The sequence below is a fragment of the Eriocheir sinensis genome, chromosome 19, assembly GCF_024679095.1.
Source record: "Eriocheir sinensis breed Jianghai 21 chromosome 19, ASM2467909v1, whole genome shotgun sequence".
In the NCBI taxonomy this organism is placed as follows: domain Eukaryota; kingdom Metazoa; phylum Arthropoda; class Malacostraca; order Decapoda; family Varunidae; genus Eriocheir; species Eriocheir sinensis.
The window spans coordinates 12,847,659-12,869,702 of NC_066527.1; the positions used below are offsets into that span (position 1 = coordinate 12,847,659).

General features: G+C 43.1%; 2 protein-coding genes across 8 annotated transcripts in view; both read right to left on the reverse strand.

The window, feature by feature from the left end:
- The window catches only part of LOC127000708 (DISP complex protein LRCH3-like), a 98,587-nt gene extending 96,154 nt beyond the window's left edge, over positions 1 to 2,433 (reverse strand). For 3 of the 7 annotated variants that reach the window (XM_050864726.1, XM_050864725.1, XM_050864723.1), the window contains exon 1: positions 2,235 to 2,431. In XM_050864726.1, coding sequence (XP_050720683.1) covers positions 2,235 to 2,409 — 175 coding nt within the window. In that variant the 5' untranslated portion in view covers positions 2,410 to 2,431. Of the gene's footprint in view, positions 1 to 2,234 lie in introns of all 7 variants that reach the window. The other 4 variants (XM_050864720.1, XM_050864719.1, XM_050864724.1 and 1 more) reach the window with 2 other exon arrangements.
- A 4,706-nt stretch (positions 2,434 to 7,139) lies between these two features.
- Positions 7,140 to 22,044, reverse strand: part of LOC127000710 (mucin-5AC-like) — an 83,854-nt gene continuing 68,949 nt past the window's right edge. Inside the window, exons 8-11 of the mRNA XM_050864728.1 lie at positions 14,058 to 14,129; positions 13,062 to 13,192; positions 11,532 to 12,146; positions 7,140 to 11,094 (exon numbers count right to left, since the gene is read on the reverse strand). Of these exons, the coding sequence (XP_050720685.1) occupies positions 11,003 to 11,094; positions 11,532 to 12,146; positions 13,062 to 13,192; positions 14,058 to 14,129 (910 nt within the window). The 3' untranslated portion in view covers positions 7,140 to 11,002. The remainder of the gene's footprint in view (positions 11,095 to 11,531; positions 12,147 to 13,061; positions 13,193 to 14,057; positions 14,130 to 22,044) is intronic.

Below are 22,044 nucleotides of genomic sequence, written 5' to 3' on the forward strand. Positions count from 1 at the left end.
ATAGTAAGGAGGATGCAAGATTAAGAAAGGAAGGATAAATAAAAAGTCATTACGTACGTACGTCAATCACACGAGCTGATAAGATTACAAAGAGACCGGACACAAAGGATATTCGTGCTAACAGTGCCATAGATATAAAAAAGACTAGGATAGGAAGGGAAAAAGGTCATATAATACACAAACGTAGAAAAGGATACAAGAAGGATACAAGAGACTAAGAGAGGGAGGAAAAGTCATACGGTATGTATAGAGATATGACAACGAAGAGGCCAGACACAAAGAATGGTTGGTATACTAACATTAAAAGAAAAGAAAAACTAGAGTAGACATTGAATTACGAGTCAAATAATTCACAAACGTAGGTACACACACAAAAGATAAGGATAAAAGGAGAAAACAAGAGGCTAAGGTAAGGTGTGGTAGGGTAAGGTGAGATAAAGTAAGGTAAGGTGAAGTAAAATAAAGTAAGGTAAGGTAAGGTCAGGTAAAGTAAGATAGCACAGTAAGGTAAGGTAAGGTAAGATAAGTAAGGTAAGGCGAAGTAAAGTAAGGTAAGATAAAGTAAGATGAAAGGGAGGAAATACAGATTCAAATACACAAAGATACGACGACAAAGAAGACAGACACTGGGACTATTCCATACTAACATTAGCAATAAAATATAGAAAATAAAAAAGAACCTCACGAATAGGACAGGGAGAGAAAAAGCCAAATAGTACGCAATGATACACAAAGCTAAAAGTAGAATAGTACAAGAAGCCACACAAACACTCTTACGTATGCAAACATTAACATCAAAATAAAATAAATAAACAAAAATAGCTTCAGCCAAGGAGAGAATAGAAAGGTTAGGCCCAATAATATCCGATCGTTGGCAGCATTAACATTATTATCGTCAAGCTAATTGAGTTTCCTTGTCAGTGTTGCCATGTTCACGCCCTGACTAGCAGCCCACAACAATGCTTACCTTGTTTGTGGAGAGAGAGAGAGAGAGAGAGAGAGAGAGAGAGAGAGAGAGAATTGTTGACGTTTATCCCAGCAGCCCAGCCTCCACTCCCCTCCCCTCCTCCCCCACCCCTACCAAGCTTCACTCCAAATATGGTCAAGTTATCTGGAACCCACAGGCAGGAAGACACATACACACAAAGGTGATACGGAGGCGGATGATAACACACACATCCTGCTTTACCCTCAACACCAAGAGAGGAGAGAAAATAAAACACAGAAAAACACATCAAGAGGAAACATCAAGAATACCTCAGATGCCAGAAACGAGAATGAATGAAAGGTTGTTGGGACAATGGACAAGGAAAGAAATTGCTAGTTTGGGAGATTTCTGTCCTTATTTGAGCATTATGACTTGCTCCTGTGCTTCAATACGATAAGGAATTTGTTCATGTTCCATTCTGTGCCTCGGGACAAGCTCAGGAAATGGTTGTGGCGGTGTGAACATAAATTACGTCAAGGCGTGTCCATGGAAACGAGAGGATCATTTTCCTAGTATTGTTTTCGTGGTATTTTGTACTCGTTTTAGAATCAAGACTTAATTTTGTGCTTCACTTCTGTTAGGCATCTGTTAGTACTCTGCTCTGTGTCTCGGGAGATGTTCAGATAATGAGCTTGACTGCGTAAACATCTGTATAAACAAGGTGTGGTGTGGTGTGTGTGTGTGTGTGTGTGTGTGTAGAATTCGGTCTTTATATTAGCACCAAGATCCGTTTCTCTGCATTAATTTAGTCTGGAATTTGTTAGTCACCATTTCTCTGCCTCAGGAAATAGCTGTGTCGGAATAATCAAAACATATGTACGTGTGTGTGTGCCGAAGTGTACAGCCTGCCTCTGACTCACACACACACAATAAAGTTCGTCTCGCCAGCTCAAACTAAAATTCTGCTAATAAATTAACTATCAAAAAAGAGAAAAGGAAAAAATGGTAATAGAACACTGAAACACACTCCACGCCCCTTCAGAGTGTGTGTGTGTGTGTGTGTGTGTACGCATATTCGGCCCGTGTTTGTAAGTCTGTATGTTTGGTAGAGAGGAACATGTGAACTTTCTTTGGCAATATTCAGTGAAACACGCCCACCACGCCGCTTGAGTGTGTACGTGTGTGTGTGTGTGTGTGTGTGTACGCGTGTGGGGGGCCGTGTACGCATGTTCGGCCCGTGTGTGTGTGTGTGTGTGTGGCAGGGCGCCGAGCAACAACTTTCTTTGACAATCTTCCCGCGGCTCACCTGCCAGGACGGTGTCGCTCAGGTTGTACTTGGCGGCGGCTTTCGGGTAATCCTTTAACTTGCGGCCACTTAGTTTGAGTTCGCACGTGTCCTGGGCGTCCGAGAGTGTCCTGTCCAAGCTCCTGGACACGCACGACGGAGAAGCCGCGCCGTGCACCCCGCCACGCCCCGCCATCTTCCTTCACTGACGCTCACTCCCGCCCGCCGCCGCAAACACTTCAAAAAACAACACAAACTCCTAACCAGAAATTACCCACCATACTTCATAGCTTCATCTTTACGTTAATATTATTTTTAAGTATGGAGTATAGAAGATATCAGTAGATTATGCATACTTTAGGAAATAGTAATAGTGTTGGAACAAAACATGACGGGGTGGAGACAGTGATGCCAGACCCGAGTGGCGGTTCACCTGTTACCGCCTTGCCTTTTTTTTCCTATGACCTATTCTCTTGCCCAAAATACACCAGAAATAAGTTAATTCGGCCACTAGCTCAAAATAAAAGGCGTGATACATATAAAAACAGTTCCCATCATACAGATACACATGCCTCCCACCTCCCCCCTTGGCCGCGACTTGGGTGGTCCGCAGGTGGAGTGGTTGTCTGTGTTTATATCAAAGAAATGGATGCTAACTCTACACTAAATTACATTTCCATTTCTTTCCATCCCATTTAACAACTAGCATATCTATTACCGTGCTGCAAGTCATAACTGAGAGGTGTTAAAAGCCCCGACCTCATTCCCATTTTGTGTTTTTATCAATGAAATGAATGTTGACCCCAAATTAAAATGTATTCCTCTTTCTTTCCATCCCATTTGAGAACTAGAACCTCTTGCCGTGCTGCGATTCATAGCTGTAAAGTATTAATGAGATAGAACCTGTACCTGCATGGGGGGGTGGCTGGCAGGCCCGATCGAGCTCCTCCCCATTTTGCGTTTATATCAATTAAAAAAATGTTAACCCTGAATTAAGATACAATTACCTTTCTTTCCATCCCACTTAACAACCAGCACCTATTCCCGTGAGAGGCGGAGACGTCTCAGAATACCGACCCATATTCTTAACATTAAAATTTTACCCCAAGTGCATACATTTCCAAGGCTTTCGCAGGGTGTTAGGGCATTTACAGGGTCAAACTATACCATCAGGGTCATAAAACTACCACTGGAAATGCCCACAAATCCTACGGAAGCCTTGCTAAATGTATGTGTTTGGGCGCCGGGGGGGGGGGGAAGGAGCTAGGCTGTCAGGCCCGAACTAATCCCTTGTTTTGTTGTTACTAGGAAGAACAAAAGATAACAATAAGTCTAAAAAGTAGAGCGGAAGATAGGCTACAAGAAAGACGATGAAAAGAGGTAGGCCTAACAAGAAGTCTAAAAAGAGGAGAGGGAGATACAAATAAAGAAAGAGGATGAAAAGGGGTAACAAGAAGTCTAAAAAGAGGAGAGGATGATACAAGTAAAGAAAGAGAATGGAAATAGAATGAACTAACAAGAGATAGTACAAACAATACTTCAAGCAGCACAATCATCTAGCGTCGAGTACAAACAATACCTCAAGCAGCACAATCATCTACCGTCGAGTACAAACAATACCTCAAGCAGCACAATCATCTAGCGTCGAGTACAAACAATACCTCAAGCAGCACAATCATCTAGCGTTGAGTACAAACAATACCTCAAGCAGCACAATCATCTAGCGTTGAGTGCAGCGTGGACGGCCTATCTTTTGGCGGCAGATAAGCGTAAATTTAAGGTCTAACGCATGACCCCCGCCGTTCATTATTCCCACGCCGCTTATCATATACCTCCCTTGTCGGCCCCGTCCCTACCCCTCCCCTCGTCTGTGTCGTGGAGGCGTATCATTCTTATCTACCGCGTCACGTTTATGCAGCTGATCTCTATTGCGCCCCCACCACGCAATACTCCTCGCGTCTCCGGTCGGTATTTTCAGACGTCTCCGCCTCTCACATCAACTGTTTCCAAAGGCCAAAAAGGATATTACTCGGGTTCTCATGAGTGTTTTTTTCACCATCAGGGCACGGAAGAGTGGTCAAACTACTACCTGGGTCATAAAACTATACCCCTGGAAATGCCCCAAACCCCTACGAAAACCTTGTTAAAAAATATATGTGCTTGGGAGGTGAAATGTTTATGGCCATATTCCAAAAGTAGGCTGAAGTAGGCAACACATTTAACAAGGCTTTCGTTGGAGTTTGAGCATTTTCAGGGGTAGTTTTATGATCCTTCTGGTAGTTTGACCTTTCCTCTGTACCATGAGCCTAAAAAAAACCCTCATGGGAACCCGAGTGCTCTCCTTCCCGGCCTTTGGAAATAGTATATGTGAGGGGTGGAAGAGTCTGACAGCACCGACCTAAGATTTATGGGCCTCCTCGGTCTGCTGCTCCCTACCTACGCCGGGGAGGTGGTGACGCCAGTGGCAACGTCTTATATTTACCTCAGCTGTTCCCGTGTAGCAACCACCGCCAGCACACATACATAATAATTTAACTATGCAAAGGAATGTGATAAAGATGTAAGAAAAATACTTTTCCAAACATATCAATCATTACAATGCTAACAAAGGAGATACTTCCAAAACTGCACAAATTCAAGAAATTACCTATATAGATAACATATGATAAATATTACGGGATACGCAAGTACGTGCTGATTAAATTCATATTTTTTTCGTCTCATCACCTCTCCTCCTCAATCTTGTAGCTCTAAATTCCGCCGCAATGTTGCCCCTCTATCTGTTATCGATATTTTCACGCTAACGTAGGGTATACTGCTCTTCAGAACTCGCAAAGTGTAGCCTATGCCTCCACCCCTCCCGCGGCCAGCTGCACACGACCCCCTACTTTTAAATTGCTTGTTCCTTTGATATCCAAATCCCTTATGCAAGGTCATATCTTTATTTAGCGGCTATTACACGGCATTACACGGCTGGTAAACTCTGGAGCAGCCTTCTTTCCTCTGTATTTCCTCTTCCCTGCGAATTAAACTCAAACACCTTTCCATCCGAAATTTGCCCCTCTCATTTGCCCATTTTTTTCTTTTTTTACGGGAACAGCTCTAAGCGGTTTTTTTTTCCCTCAACCCGCCCATGCCAGCTACTTCAACCCCTACCATACCAAATCCCAATGTTGGACAATTTTCAATATTCTGCAAATAACCTAGATGGATTCACACGCAGGCAAAACCACGAGAAATAATGATAAGACAACTCGATCAGCGAATCCGGGAAGGCAGAAAATTCGACCACTCCTGGTAGAGGGTTGCAGGTTATCTCATTTATTACATTTACCGACATAAAGGATGCAGGTTTTATTTATCACATGTACCGACATTGTCCCACCCAAGTTTATTTTCTTTAAAAAAATAAATGATAACGTGTTTTAAATTTGAAAATGGTTGATAAATGAAAGTTTGTTCCTGCACCCCTTGTATGCCGGTAAATGTGATAAATGAGATAACCTGCACCCCGTGTATGCCGGTAGATGCCTTCCTCCAAGGGTAGATGTGATAAATGAGATAACCTAGCACCCCTTGTATGACAACTGACAAGGGATTGACAATAGACATGGTACCGTGCATCCACCGCTGTGTGTATGTAAACTAAACAAGGTGGACGGACTAAATCAAGGGGACGAGACTCCACGCCACACCGGGTTCGAATCTCGGCACGGACGGGCAGCCGGCGTGCAGCTCACCCAGCTGTTTATTCTCCATTTCGGGCTGGTCGATAAATGGGTATGGGTAGGGTAGGCGCCTCCGTGGTTTAGTGGTCAGCGTACCTGGCTGCCATTCCGCGGGTCCGGGTTCGAATCCCGACCCGGGCAGTAGGAGTGTAGCTCACCCAGCTGTTCATCCTCCCTTTCGCCTTTCGGGCTGGTCGATAAATGGGTACCTGGGGACACCTGGGGCTAGGTGAACTGGTAATCCTCGATTTTACATTGGCTTGTGTACCGGGGTAACGGGTTGTCACCTACCACAGGGTCCTCACAGGGCATACGGATCGGAGATGAGCACCGCAGCCACGCGCAGCTACAGCGTATGCACCCACATTTACCTTACTTGGGGAAACCTGGGGAAGGTAAACTGTGGTGACCCGGATGTCACACTAGCCCTGCAGTGTTCGGGGCAAAAGGTTATTCTCACCACAGGCTCGTGCCAAAACAACGCAGATAGGCACCGAGGCCACGCGCAGCTACAGCGTATGCCCGCAACTTTACCTGGTAGTCTGGGTCATGAAATATTCTGATCGAATCCCCAAGACTTATTCGACTTCAGCTACTGTGTACGTATATCTTCGTTTGAATGTACGTTTTTTCCAAGGACTGACTAACGCTCGCACAATGATCACAGAACGTGTGGGCGTTGCTCGGCACACTGACGTACGGCGGCGTTATGAGGCACGTGAGTGAGGGATGGATATCAAGCAATTTTTTTTCTTTTTGGATTTTCACAAGACATCGCATTATGATTATCCTTATCCCTATTTACAACATTTTTTTGCACAAATGAGTTTTCAACACATATGTTTTGGGATTCATATCACTAAACAGCCACAAGTGTTGGAAAGTATATGTAATCAGGTGCCTTTATTGAACAAATAATAGTATTGTTGCAACATTTTCTCCCTCAAAACAGGCCTGCACTATTAGAAACTTGTGGCCCATCAGTCATGTTTGCATTACCATTGCATTTGGATTAATGTCAAATATTTTAATATATGTAGAATGTTTTTGTACGTGCTGGCACTGCCCACAGGAAAGGGTATGACTGTACACTGAATGTCGATGGCAAAGGCAGGGTTAAACTGCTTCCGTCACTGTAAAACAAGCATACACACACACACACACACATACACAAGGATGGTCCAACACAGAAGTCATCTTTTAGTTTAGAATAAATAGATTTATTAACATTATCATTCATATATATCTGCATATATAGGGAATTTTTACTCTTCTTTATATTACAATATAATACATAAATGCACACTTGTCTTTCCCAATGGGTTGTTCACTGCCTGCGGCTGACCACTCCCTCCTGGGGGGCAGGGGGCGTCGTGTTCCACCCCACTACCGCCCCAGGAGGCAGGGGCCGCTGCTCCCCGGCTGCTCCCTCTCCCTCACTCTCACACCCTTGGTTCAGGTCAACTCTGAGCCCTAGAATTCTTGTGTACCTGAAGTTGAAACTGAAATTTTTCATTAGATTAAACTTTCTTAGAGTTGGATAGAAATTTCAGTTCAAACAACTTTGTATGTAGTATTACTCTCTGGCAAGTGCACTTAAGTGACAGTGGAAGTACGTACATATTAGTAAAAGGCTACAAAAACACACTAATAAAAGACACGCACAGGCCTGGCTGACCGGTGAGCACGAGGTGACGCCAAGCCCGCGCGCCGCTCGCTACAACGATGTAGGAAAAGTCAACGAGTGTAGGACATTCCCCCTGAACCTTGCCCCCAGACTTATTCCCTCCAGACATTCCACCATACATGGTTAATTATCACCAGTTTTCAAACTAACAAAACACTATAATCTCAACAAGATGGTAGCCTTGCCCTGTTCAGTTAGTAACAAATCTCTTCAGTGTTTCGTCATGATAGCACAGCATTGTTGAATATATGAAGGGGGTAAAATGTCAACAAGGGAAGCTCCAGGGGGAAATTTCAGGGGGTTGAAATGTCCAGAGGGAAATATGTTCTGGGGGAAAATGTCAGGGGGGGAAACGTCCAATGGGGATTATGACCAGCCCCTAAAGTCCTCAGTCTTCAGCCTCCACGCCGCCACAACTAAAGACTCAATGGATAACTGGTTCTTCTTCCCCGGTAATCATCAGGTACGGGCTTTGTATATCAGCTTAATCCTCCTCCTCCCGCCGTGGTGTAGGTTCGGCGGCCAACAAGCTCCACCACCATCACCACCATGACTCAGGAGCAACTCAACACTAACACAACAACACACGCAACACTCACCGCCAACACAACAACCCCGCATTGCGTAACGCTTACTTGTGGTACTCACTCGCAGTACTCTACAGTAGTACAAAAGGATAAAATCCTCAGGAAAATATGCTAAGACACATGCTAGCTTTTCAAACAACATGGTCATCAACCAAGGGTATAAAATACTTGTCTAAAAGCCTGTAATTGACATTAGAAAATAGAGAAGCGTGTCAAGAAGAGACAAACCTACAAATATAGAGGTGAGCTACCTGGGAGGTGTAGGGTAGTGTACATTACAGCGGCCTGCCTGGGGCGGCCCCCTGCCCTGAGGAGGGGCAGGAGGCCACACTGAGGCCCAGTAATAATTCCCTGTGGACAGTTTCCTCTGTGGACAGTTTCCCCGAGGGATATTCAACAACACTGTGTTATCATGAAGAAACACTGACAAAATTTCTCACTGATTTATCGGGCTGGGTCAACATCTGGTTCAAGTTACACCATCTGGTTAGGAATCATTAGTTTGAAAATTGGTGATAAATAAATAAGGATTGAGGATGGCTGGAGTGCTTAATGTCCATGAGGGGAAAGTGTCTAGAGGGAATACGTGGGGGTTAAAAGGTCCAGGGTAAATGTCCTGTACTTGGCCTCTGTCCCCCCGGCAGGCCGCCCTGACCACTCTACCAGCTAGCTGGAGACCTTCTCAAGGTCTGACACCCACGAGGGTCCTAAAACCACTGACCTCAAGGTCTACATTGTTATTTCTGCCTAAATTATATTCATCAGTAGACTAATTAATTATCAAAAATTACAACAATATATTTGATATATTCACAGAACATTCGTGTTCCCTTATAGACCTGAAAATAGTTTAAAATTTGTATAAAGTCCTTTTTCTATTCATTAAAATAAAGTGGTGTGCTTCAAGCCAACTACCTGCAGGGAGTGGCCAGCCCTGCTAGCCCCCCTCCCTCCACTCTCTCTCTATGCTACAGTACAGGAGACTGACTGGCTGCTGCACACATTGTCTGCCTGCCAGTCCAGGGATGGGTTGTAGGGACTGACTGGTCAACACACACAGTCTGCCAGTCAAGGGAAGGTTGTGGAAATAGACTGGCACAAACACACTGCCTGCCAGTCAAGGAAAGGTTGAGGGGAAACAGACTGGCACAAAAACAGTGTGCCAGTTATTGGGAAGGGTTGTTGGGAAGTGAATGTCTCTCTCACACAGTCTGCCAGTCAGTGGGAAAGGTTGTAGGGGAGACTGAATGGCACACACACAGTTTGCCAGTCAGTGACATAGGTTGTGGAGATTCAATTCTTGGTAATCAGGATATAAGAACAGACAATACTGAAGCAACACACTTCACAGGGAAGTTGTTTTGTTAAAGTAAGATAAAATGAAAATACTTGATTCCTTAAGCTTTGTTGGCGAGAGTCAGGCACACTCTCAGTCTTAGGGTTACGAAAGGTCACTTCCTACCATGCCACAGTCAGCATAACGTGTCTTCCTGTCGCAGGAATCAAAGATTTGGTACTGAATACACGCAGGGCAGAGCACTGCATCTCTGCGTGGTCCGGGCACAGATCACAGACACCATCACACGGAAAATTTGTTTGCTTCACCGGCCTCTTGAGCACGACTTGCTGCCACCACTGTCGCTGCTGCTAGCAGTGAACACACACACATGCACACACGCACACATACTCACACGGGCGCCACCGCCACCACTTGTAAACACTCAAATGACCGCTGGGCATCCCAGGGGCTACATGTGTCCTGCATCACCACAGGAGCACTACTGTCAACATCCTGGTTGGCTCAGTCTGGCTCACACAGTTTGCCAGCCCTATAGGAGAGGCACACCAGTGTGGCTTCTCACTCTTGTAAGAAGTTATAGACTTTCAAGGTGTCTAACACTCAACAAAAGGGGAAAAAAATGGAGACAAACTCAAGATTCAAATACACATCAAGTTGCTCATTTCCCCTGAGGCTTGGCAGACACAGCTGATGCATTGTGTTGTATTGTGAGGCTCCTGCAACTGCCTCCCTCCCTCCTCGGTCTGGCCAACCACCATGACCAGGCACACTCAGGGAGGACTGGCTGGCTGGCTGGCTGGCCGGAGCATAGGTGGGGCGAGGGCTCCACATCTCCCCAACAAATTTTGTTTCATGCCCACATGGACAGCTGGCTCTTGTCATCACTGTTCTTTGCTTTGAGCCAGGACATTCAACACTAAGGAATGCAGTGCTCCACAAGGCGACCCAACTCTTCTTTGCACCGCCACAGAGCTATCACTAGACTTTGGCAGAGAGTGTTGAGTGCGTTCTTTCCACTGTTCCTTAGGCTAAGTTGGCGGTCCGTTGAGTCTCGCATTAGGATTCACAACAGTCAGCAGAACACTGTGACTTAGGGTTAGAAGTGTCTGCCATCACCCCCCAAGCTTGCAGTGCTGGTGTCTCCACGGCATTAGGTAGCAGAGAACAGCCCCAGGAAAGGACACTCCTGCAGAGGACTTGTCTAGCAGAGGACAGCCCCCACAAAGGATGTCCAGCAGAGGATGTTTAGGGCATAGGACATCCTAGTATACCTCCAGCAGAGCACATGCCCAGCGGAGGACATACAGAGTCAAGAACAGCCCCAGCAAAGGACACTTCTAGCAGAGGACATTCCCAGCAGAGTACACCCCCAGCAGAGGGCATCCAGGGCATAGGAGAACCCTGGCAGAGCACACATCCACTCCAGCAGGTTGGCAGCAGGAGTTGGAGACGGCCGTGATCGTGTCTCCGCTCTAGTGGTGCGGTGCTCACAGCTTCATGACGGGCTGACTGAGGGCTACCTCCGCCAGTGCTGCCAGACCCATGCTGGTGAGGAGGCTCTGCTCCACCACACTGGTGTCTGAAAGAAAACAATGGTTCAGAAGAGACAAATTTGGCAACACTGATTAACTTTTTCTTACCATGAATCCTCAGGTAAAAGTTGAATTTTTGGAACAATTTTCTAAGGCAATGTCAATGGTCAGCATGTGTGTGTGTGTGTGTGTGTGTGTGTGTGTGTGTGTGTGTGTGTGTGTGTGTGTGTGTGTGTGTGTGTGTTAGTTTTCTTGGGGGATGAATTAGTCCACAGATGCAAGATAGGCTTGGGGGGCATCCAAAATATAAGCAGTCCACTACAAAGAGAATGTTCAAGGCCTCATTGATCATGTGGGCTTTTTGCTTTTTGTTTTTGTCTTTGCCCTTGAGCTGTTTCCTATACTGGAAAAAAAATAAAAAATAAAAATAAATAAATAAATAAATAAATAAATAAATAAATAAATAAACCCCTGCAAGACTCACCTCTCCTGAGTGGTGCGTTGACGGGGTCGTGCCTCGTGATGGTCTGTTTCCGAGCCTTTCGCTTCTGTGAGCCTATCAGCGGCCCGCCCTCCCCCACAGCTCCACCTCCCCCTTCCCCTGGAGACACAGCTCCCCCGCTGACCAGGATGGGCCCCGGTGGACTGTGCTGTTGCCCGATGAGGGAGGAGGAGGAGAGGGAGGAGGTGGAGGACAGGGTGGAGGAGGAGGAGGGTGTGGGAGATACTGCTTCTCTCTCAGTTTCCATAATACCTCCTCCACTACCACTGTTGTTGCTATTGTTGTTGTTGCCATTGCTGCTGCTGTTGTTGCTGTTGTTGTTGTTGATGCTAATACTAAGCCCCCCAACAATAGTCCGCCCAGTGGTGGTTGTGGAGGTTAGGGCAGATGTGTTGGTGGCAGTCAGGGGGGTGTTTATGGTAGCAGCAGGAACAGGGGTGGTGGTGGAGGCATTGGGGGAGGTGGTGGTGGTGGTGGGTGTGGTGGTGGTGGAGGCTGTGGTGGCAGCAGGGGAGGCTGGGAGAGGTGGATCTGAGGTGGAGTCTGTCTGGGAGGCCACACGGCTTGAGCTTGGTGTGGCAGCCACTCCTGTTGCCTCTGTAACACACACAACGCACCCCATCAGTACTCTGGTCTAGCAAGGTGAGGATGGCACACGACTATCCCGTAAATCACTGGGCACACATCAAACACAGATCCCTGATATTCTAGACGATGAATTAGTTTTTGTCAGCAATAATGTGGCTGATTTATCTTTTTAACCCATTTTTTCAAGGCATGGTTTATTAGTTTTATTGATTTCTTTTATATAACTTTTTACGACTGAGTTTGTGATATGTCAACTGGGCTCTATGAAAATCCAACACTAATAACTAACTCTGTTCCAAAAACTGAGGTTGTAAAGCCAGACTAGTCATATAACTTTAAAAATTCTGGCGAGAGGATTTGAGGCCTGGGATGTAGAGGAGCTGTACACCAGTGATAATTGAACTTTTCTCATTGAAACCCACTTTTAACTGAAGCTTTACCATCATGACCCCTTTGTAAACCTCTTGACATAAACAAATTCAGGAAAGAGATGGGAAAAAGCTGGTTCACAAATAAGGTGGTGAATGAGAGGAACAAATTAAGCAGATATGTAGTTGATACAAACATGACAAAGTTATAAATGGAAGTTAGATTTATGGATGGGGAGGGAAGTTGGTGACTAGCAGTAGCCCATTCTCAGAAGCTGCCATGTGAAGGCTGTGTGACCTCTTGTGCTCTCCTTATATCCTGGTGTAGGAGCTCTGTGCCTCCTGCCATTTGGTATTAGTTGTCTATTTTTGAAGCAATGGTGACACAAATATGTAGTAAGAGTGTGCTGGTACTTTGAAACAGACCCATAAAATAGGAGAGTTAGGCCAACTTGATCACAGGCACTATGTTGTTACCCAAAAAAGATTTGAAGGCTGTGCTGTACAGAAGGGACTGCTGGGTATCAAAGGACAGATGGCGACGTATGGTGCTTACGTGATGTCTGGGGTGAGGCGTGGGTAGTGGAGGAGGCCGAGGGGGTGCGCTTCCTCTCCTTCTTGCGACGTGTGAACTCATCCAGGCTCAGCGACGGCAGCGCCTCAATCCTCGCCTCAAGGTTGAAGTCACTGTGTGGGGGAGGAAGGAGAAGCACACAGTTATAAGGGTCCATGAGAAGCTTGAGGGAATAGGTTATTAATACTAAAGCACAGGGCAACATAGACTTGTGGTATACAGAACAAAGCGAAGCTGGGTAGGTGGAGGTAAAAAGGAGGAGGCCAACTGGAAGAGTGAAGAAGGCATGGATGGTGTGTGGAGGAAGACATGAGAAAGATGAACATGAGGGAGGAGAAAGTATATGACTGTCAAGAGTAGGAGAGACTCATAGTCCATCCAACCCCATAAAGGAAAATAAGGGTATTAAACGTAAAGAAGAAGGAAAGAGAAAAAGATTAGTGAATGAGTGAAACAATTGAAGCAGTAGTAGAAGTTGATGCAAATACAAATGAAATAAAATTAGAACATTAAAGGAGAAAAAGAATAATAATCCATGACTGACTCCAAAGACAGAAAGTGACACACCAACAAAAGGCAGAAGATAAAGCAAAATATCAGGGAGGAGAGAATTTATGATCATTAAGAGTGAGGGAGATTCATAGCCCATCCAACCCAATACGGGAAAATAAGGATGTTAAATGAAAAGAGAAGAAAAAGATGTCGGGGCTGCTGGAAAACGTGAGGGATATGGGGGATGGTGGAGAAGAGAGAAGAGGTGTGGAAGTGGAGATTGAAGGGAAGGAGACCACCTGGAAGACTGATGAGGACCTGGAGACAGTGTATGGAGGAAGACATGAGAAGGGTGAATATCAGGGAGGATTGTCAAGAGTGGGAGAGACTCATGGCTCATCAAACCCCATAAGGAAAAATAAGGATGTTAAATGAAAAGAAGAGAAGAAAAAGAAGAATATAGGGAGTGAAGGGCCTCATTCTTACTCAGGGTGTAATCGCCGCAACTGCCTTCGGCCCCGTCTGCCGGCCTCCTCTGACCGCCTCACTGCACCCTCTCTGAAACAACACAAAGACACGTTCGGTAAACACTTCACTCTCACACTAGCATTGTGATTGTTTTTGTAATTGCCATTACTGTTGAGGAAAGGGTAGCTAGCCCAGCAGGCACACGACATCAGACTGATGTCGATAATTGGTAGAAATTTAGTCATGACGTCGCTCAGCGTAAAGTCAACGTTGAATCAACGTTAGAATGACAACGTTGGTTATGTGTCAGATATCGACGTTGATATCACATTGAAATGTGATTGGAAATTCACCAAGACGAAGACTGTTCATACTTTCTACGCTGAATGTTGAATTGTGGTTGAAACTGGACGTTGAACCAACGTCTTTCTTCAACATAAATTCCATGTTGACTATATGGTGAAATAATGTTACAACATCAGCGAATATACATTCTACATCGTTTTTACTTGGGAAATAGGACGTTGTGCTGACGTCACATATCACTGTAATTTCCATATTGAATACTGGGTGAAATTTTGTTATGACGCCGACCACATCATTCAGCGCCAAAATTACGTCAGACCTACCACCAAGCAGAGAGTTTCTGAAATATATATATATATATATATATATATATATATATATATATATATATATATATATATATATATATATATATATATATATATATATATATATATATATATATATATATATATATATATATATATATATATATATATATATATATATATATATATATATATATATATATATATATATATATATATATATATATATATATATATATATATATATATATATATATATATATATATATATATATATATATATATATGAATTAAGCTGATCAGATCAGTATAAATTAGTACTGTCAACATTACTAGTAATCCAACAATCAATCAAAGTACAACGTGAATTATTAAGGATCTCTAATCTTAATGGCCTATATGTAATATGCAGAATATTTATTGAAATCTGTCACTGACCCCCAACGTACGTTGTATTGACGTCAATCATTCAACTGGAATTAAATTATTAATATTTTGTTGAAAATCAATTGTGAAGCCACAACCATTTCAACACTGATACCTCGTCACATTTCAGGCTCTATAGCGACATATCAAAAGTTCATTATTAATGCAGTTTCATGAGGGCATTGATGTCATCAAAATGTGCATAACTGCAGAATAACATTGTAACAGAAGAACACTGAAAAACGCTATGTTCATCTATATTAAAAAATATATATATTTATTATCACAGTGTCTGTCTTACATTGAACACCGTCTGGTCCGTGCTTTGTTTTCTCTTTCACAGGAGCTGCTGTTACAAAGGCCTGACTTGAGAGCAATCTCAAGTCACCTGTGACATCAAAATCATGCAAGATTTGCTGATGTATACAAAAATTCATACGTGTACTGTATGGAGCGAGGTCCATGAATCTTCACCAGCATCAACATCAACGAACTCTTGTACATACGTCTCACAACAGCAGCAGGCTTACATGTTTTCTGGAATTCATGGGAGTATTTGTTGACTGATTCCAACAAAGATCGAGACTTAACCCTTTCCATCCGTGACACAGATGTCGGCGTCACAGTATGGAAAGGGTCAAGAGGAAATGGAAGAGGATTAACCCTCTTTTAAACCTCTCAATCCTCCTCTAAATTCCTCTTAATCCTCTTCCATTTCCTCTTAAGAGGTTGAGAAAAGGACTAAGAGGAAATGGAAGAGGATTAAGTGGTTTAAAAGAGGACTAACGGTGACGCCATCGGACGCCTGTTGGACGCCGATGTAGTGAAGGGGTTAAGAAGAAGAGGTAAAACCTCAACCAGCTGCAACTGACTGCTGGAATTTGGATGGGCCACAAAGGATACGTAAGCTATAATCTTTTAGCATACAGTACTGTGCTGCAGATGGTTTCATAATAACTGAAACACGGCTGTGTCTTATGTTTTATAAACACTGTCTCATGTGTTATATAAAGCTGTTTAGTGATGTAGCGTCACAGCTATACTGTATCGAGACGGTAACTTCTGGACGTTTTCCTTAACGATGGCATATTATCTAAAATGGTGGAAAAAGCGGTATTTTTTCGGTCTTTTACCAGTCTCACCATGGCTTTCCTTACCCCTCTCATCAGATAGAGCTTCTCATTCTGAGTAATTTGAACCCTATACATACCCACCGCAAATTATTTATAATGCTGACAGTGATTTTTAAAAGTTAGTGGGTTTCTTGCGGGCGCCTCGGGGCGCAATGGGGGGGCTGGGAGGGAGAGCGTAACACCCAGGGGGGTCGAGGGGGGAAAGCCCCCCGTTTGCTAGGTTATGTAAAGTTAGGTTGGAGTAGTTTAAATTTATTCGACACGCAGTGTGGGGCAACGGAAATACGTAGTGCAGGACGGGACGGCCCACTACGCGGGCCGGTGTTGCAAGAAATATCTCCTCGCAGAAATAAGTCGCTTTGTTGTCCATCATGCATGCGTGCTGGGGGAATACACAGCAGGAAATACATATATTTGCCTGGTTTGGCTCTAGTTTGTCCACTTGTGATCTTTGTGAGTGGTGAGTGAAATATAGAAACAATAATTTCTGCGAGATGTTTTGCAGTGGCAGTGACGGGTGCACATTGAAAAGTCTCATTTATTAGTTTTAATTATTTGCAGGAAAAACAACAACCAGATTAATTCAAAACAGGCTGAAAACTACCAGAAAAAAATAATTTCGTTCGGAATAGAGACTGGTGAAAGACCGAAAATTTACCGTGGAATGCTTGTTTGCTAATATTTATCAAGTCTAGTATCTAACAAAACATTACAGGAAAGAGATAATGACATATCAAGACTAACAATCTCGTAAAAGGTTTTCTGTTACTTAATTTGGGTCCTACAGAGTCTTAACCATTTAAGTCATGGCACGTATGAAAATGAGAAGGAAGAGAGGAAAATTTGGCTTGGAAGAAACATTTCTCTTCCGGGCTATCAGAGGTAAAAGATGTAAAAACAGTGTATTGTACTGATAATTTATATAACAATAATCTCTGAGAATGTTGCATTAGCAATTTCTGTGACATTCATAGTTTCTTTTAGTATTATGTTCTACCAGACTAATAATCCTTTGCTGACATCTATAGCACATAACATCCTAAATGTGCAGGCTAACACTTCACTAGCTGTATGGCCAACATAAATGTTCATAATTAATTTTCAACTGACATCTGTACGTAGCATCTTACATCTCAATTGGCATTGCGTTTCCTTTTATATGTGTATCATAAGTGTATGATTCTTATTACTTAACTGACATCAGTAGCATCATAAATTTTAACTGTATAACACTTCATTTGTGTCTAGTGTTAGTGCACTGTAGTTGCTTGAAGAAACTGATTGCCATAACAAAGCTGGATCTGAATTTCCTGATGTTATCAGCAAACAGGAGAGCCAGATCACCTGACTTAATTCAGGTGTGCTCAAAGTTCATATCAAAAGCACCTTCAGATATAACAAAAACCTTCCTTGTGCATATACCTGGCCTGTTAATAGTTAAATCCTGTGGTATGCAGTCTCCTGTCACTACTCTAGTTGCCTCTGTAAACAAACTTCTGTGTTTAAACAAAAAATATTTCTAATCAGCAAATTTTTACTGTGAATGCATTGCTTTCCACCCTTGAGGTAATTTTTGTTGATAAATGGCTCTGTCATGCAGGCTTATCTATGAATGGTAATTTTCTTCTTCACATTCTGGTAACATTTGTCTTCTCCTTTAGCAAAATAATATTAACTACCCTATTCCTATTTATAATTGCAGAAAGTGTCCTAACTCATTAATCTGGGACAGAGTCCGGTGTTGAAGAGGTCGTGGCTAAGTGCCTGAAGTATGCACCTGACAGGATTGGAGGTGGTGGAAGGAGAAATTCAAGTGAAGGTAACATTTAACGAGAGAGAGAGAGAGAGAGAAAAAAAAAATATATATATATATATATATATATATATATATATATATATATATATATATATATATATATATATATATATATATATATATATATATATATATATATATATATATATATATCAATCAGTGCCGGAAACTTCCGCTATTTTTTTTTTTTTTCAACAACAAAGGAGGCAGCTCAAGGGCACAAAAAAAGAAAAAAAAAAAAAAAAAATACACTACTCGCTGCTCCCAAAAAAGAATTAAAAGAGGTGGCCGAAAGAAAGGTCAATTTCGGGAGGAGAAGTGTCCTGATACCCTCCTCTTTAAAGAGTTCAAGTCGTAGGCAGGAGGAAATACAGATGAAGGAAGATTGTTCCAGAGTTTACCAGCATGAGGGATGAAAGAGTGAAGATGCTAGTTAACTCTTGCATAAGGGGTTTGGACAGTGTAGGGATGAGCATGAGTAGAAAGTCGTGTGCAGTGGGGCTGCGGGAGGGGGGAGGCATGCAGTTACTAAGTTCAGAAGAGCAGTCAGCATGGAAATATCGATAGAAGATAGAAAGAGAGGCAACATCGCGGCGGAATTTAAGAGGTGGAAGGCTATCAGTAGGAGGAGGAGAGCTGATGAGACGAAGAGCCTTAGACTCCACTTTGTCCAGAAGAGCTGTGTGAGTGGAGCCTCCCCACACATGAGATGCATACTCCATATGAGGGCGGACAAGGCCCCTGTATACGGATAGCAACTGTGAGGGGGAGAAGAACTGGTGGAGACGATACAGAACGCCCAACCTCGAGGAAGCTGATTTAGCAAGAGAGGAGATATGAAGTTTCCTGTTGAGATTTTGAGTTAAGGATAGACTGAGGATGTTTAGTGTTGAAGAAGGTGACAGCTGAGTGTTGTCAAAGAATAGGGGATAGGTGTTTGGAAGATTGTGTCGAGTTGATAGGTGGAGAAATTGAGTTTTTGAGGCATTGAAGGACACAAGGTTCCTTCTGCTCCAATCGGAAATGATAGCAAGGTCTGAGGTTAAGCGTTCTGCAGCCTCCAGTCTGGAGTCGTGTACTTCCTGTTGTGATGGTCTTCTATTGAAAGAAGTTGAATAATGCAGAGTGGAGTCATCAGCGTATGAGTGGACAGGACAGTTTGTTATGGAAAGAAGATCATTGATGAATAACAGGAAGAGAGTGGGTGATAGGACAGAGCCCTGTGGAACACCACTGTTGATAGGTTTAGAGGAAGAACAGTGACCGTCTACCACCACAGAGATAGAACGGCTGGAAAGGAAACTGGAGATAAAAGAACAGAGAGAGGGATAGAATCTGAAAGAGGGCAGTTTAGAAAGCAAAGACTGGTGCCAGACTCTATGGAAGGCTTTCGATATGTCTAGCACAACAGAGAAAGTTTCACCGAAACGGCTAAGAGAGGATGACCAAGAGTCAGTTAAGAGAGCAAGAAGATCGCCAGTAGAACGCCCCTTGCGGAATCCATACTGGTGATCAGATAGAAGGTTAGAAGTGGAAAGGTGCTTTTGAATCTTCCGGTTAAGGATTGATTCAAAAGCTTTAGATAGACAGGAAAGTAAAGCTATAGGGCAGTAGTTTGAGGGATTGGAACGGTCACCCTTCTTAGGCACAGGCTGTACAAAGGCATACTTCCAGCAGGAAGGAAAGATAGATGTTGATAGGCAGAGACGAAAGAGTTTGACCAGGCAGGGTGTCAGCACAGAAGCACAGTTTTTAAGGACAATAGGAGGCACTCCATCAGGTCCATAAGCCTTCTGAGAGTTGAGGCCAGAGAGGGCATAGAAAACATCATTTGGAAGAATCTTAATAACAGGCATAAAGGAGTCAGAGGGGGGATGAGTAGGAGGAGTATGCCCAGAATCGTCCAGGGTGGAGTTCTTACAGAAAGTTTGAGCGAAGAGTTCAGCCTTAGAGACAGATGAGACGGCAGTGCTGCCGTCAGGGGAAGAGGAAGAAGTGAAATTGGAGGAGATATTTTTGGCTAGATGCCAGAAGTCACAGGAAGAATTAGAAAAATCAAGGTGTTGACATTTTCTATTAATAAAAGAAGTTTTGGAAAGTCGGAGAATAGATTTGGCACGATTCCGGGCTGAAATGTAAAGGTCAAAGTTAGTGGGAGTTCGAAGGCTCTGGAACCTTTTGTGAGCTGCCTCTCTATCTCTCTAGCACGAGAACAAGCGTCATTAAACCAAGGCTTTTTAGCATGAGGAGTAGAGAAAGTATGTGGAATGTATGCCTCCATTCCAGAGACTGCAAATCTGCAATAGCGGAAGTTCCATTTCATTTGCGGATTTGCGTTTGCGACAAAAAGGCCGCTAATTTGTGGATTAGCGTTTGCGGTATTACTTCCGCTAACCTCCACTAACACGTGCAGGAGTCAGGCCAGTTCAGCCCAGACAGCCTCAATATGATTGATTCTTCAAATATTAAAATAAAAACTGATTAACTTAAAAAACTTTTTAAGTTGTTGCCTTTTCCACTTTTTACAAAAAGCTTATTCACATAAACCTCTCAGGGGATCTTATTATAAACATCATAATAAGTATTTTGAAGGAGACAGGGCATATGAATATGGAAATAGTTGTGACAGTCACACTGATGAACTTCCTTTGGTCTTTCTCATTAAAAATAAGTTTAAAATAGATCTGATTATTACAAATTAATTAGTATGATTACACATCGTCCATACTTGAAGTAGCAGTAGCATATGTATGGTCAATGCTGGTCATGAAAAAATAGTTTTCTTTATACTCTAGAAAAAAAAAAAAAAAAAAAAAAAAAAAAAAAAAAAAAAAGCCGAGCGAAAGCATTATATAGAACATAAAAAAAAAAGAACTTAACGAGTCTGCAAGAGGCCGGTTGGCTCAACCCCACCTCACCATCCATGGCTTTATCTAACCTCTTCTTGAATGTATCTATGGTATTAAGCCTGTTCCATCACCACTCTATTAGTGAACCAAGTCTTTGTTGAATCTGAATTTGTCTAACTTAAAACCATTGCCACGGCCCTACCTGGTTTCACTCTCAAAATTTTATTGACATCCCTTTATTAAATCCTTCATCCATTTATAATCAAGTCTCCTTTCTAGAGAGTGTAGATTTAACTGAAGGCAAGTTTCTGTACAGATTCTAACATCTTGATATCCATTCTATAATAGGGGACCAGAACTGAACTGCATAATCGAGATGAGGCTAGTGCTAAGTAAAGTTTGAGGATGACTTAGGAGTGTCATTTATGTGTAAGGGTCTACACTTCCTGATTGGATTACGATCTTGGTATCATCTTTACTGACATCGCTACTGATTCCTGTGTCCAAGTCATTGATGTAAATAATAAAAAGCAGAGGACCCTGCCCCATTCAGATTTCCTACCATTGATTTGCACTCTCTACCACTAAGCAGCTCAAACTTTCCCATCGCCTGTAATTTTAGTAATAGGATGAGGGACTTGAAGGACAACAGGTTAGTAAGACCTACCCTTTGTGAACCCATGTTCATGATTAAATTATGCTTTTCTAGATGGTCCCGAATGCTCCTGGCTATAATCGACTCTAACATCTTTCCCACAACTGATGTTAAGCTAATTGGGCGATAGTTTGAGGTGGCTGACTTGTCTCCCTTTTTGAAAATAGAGTGAAAAGAGATTCAAGAGCTATTGATAATAGAATTTTTGTTTGCGGTTTGTGTTTGCCATGTCAAGTTTTGTGGCGGAACAGTGCAAATATTGTGTAGCTATTTGCGATAGCGGATTTGTGATTGCAATTTAAACTAAATCTCGAAATTTGCGAAATTGCAATTGCGAAAGTTATGGAATGAGTTAGCAGATTTGTGATAGCGTAAGTTTAAATTCGTTAGCGATGCCCCGCCCTGACCACCAGACACTGCAGCAAAGTGGACATTACAAGTTGCACATGCCCATCCTAGCCCATCTTCATCTGTGTCCAGATCTGAGCATTCTGCACCAGCAGCAGCCAAGA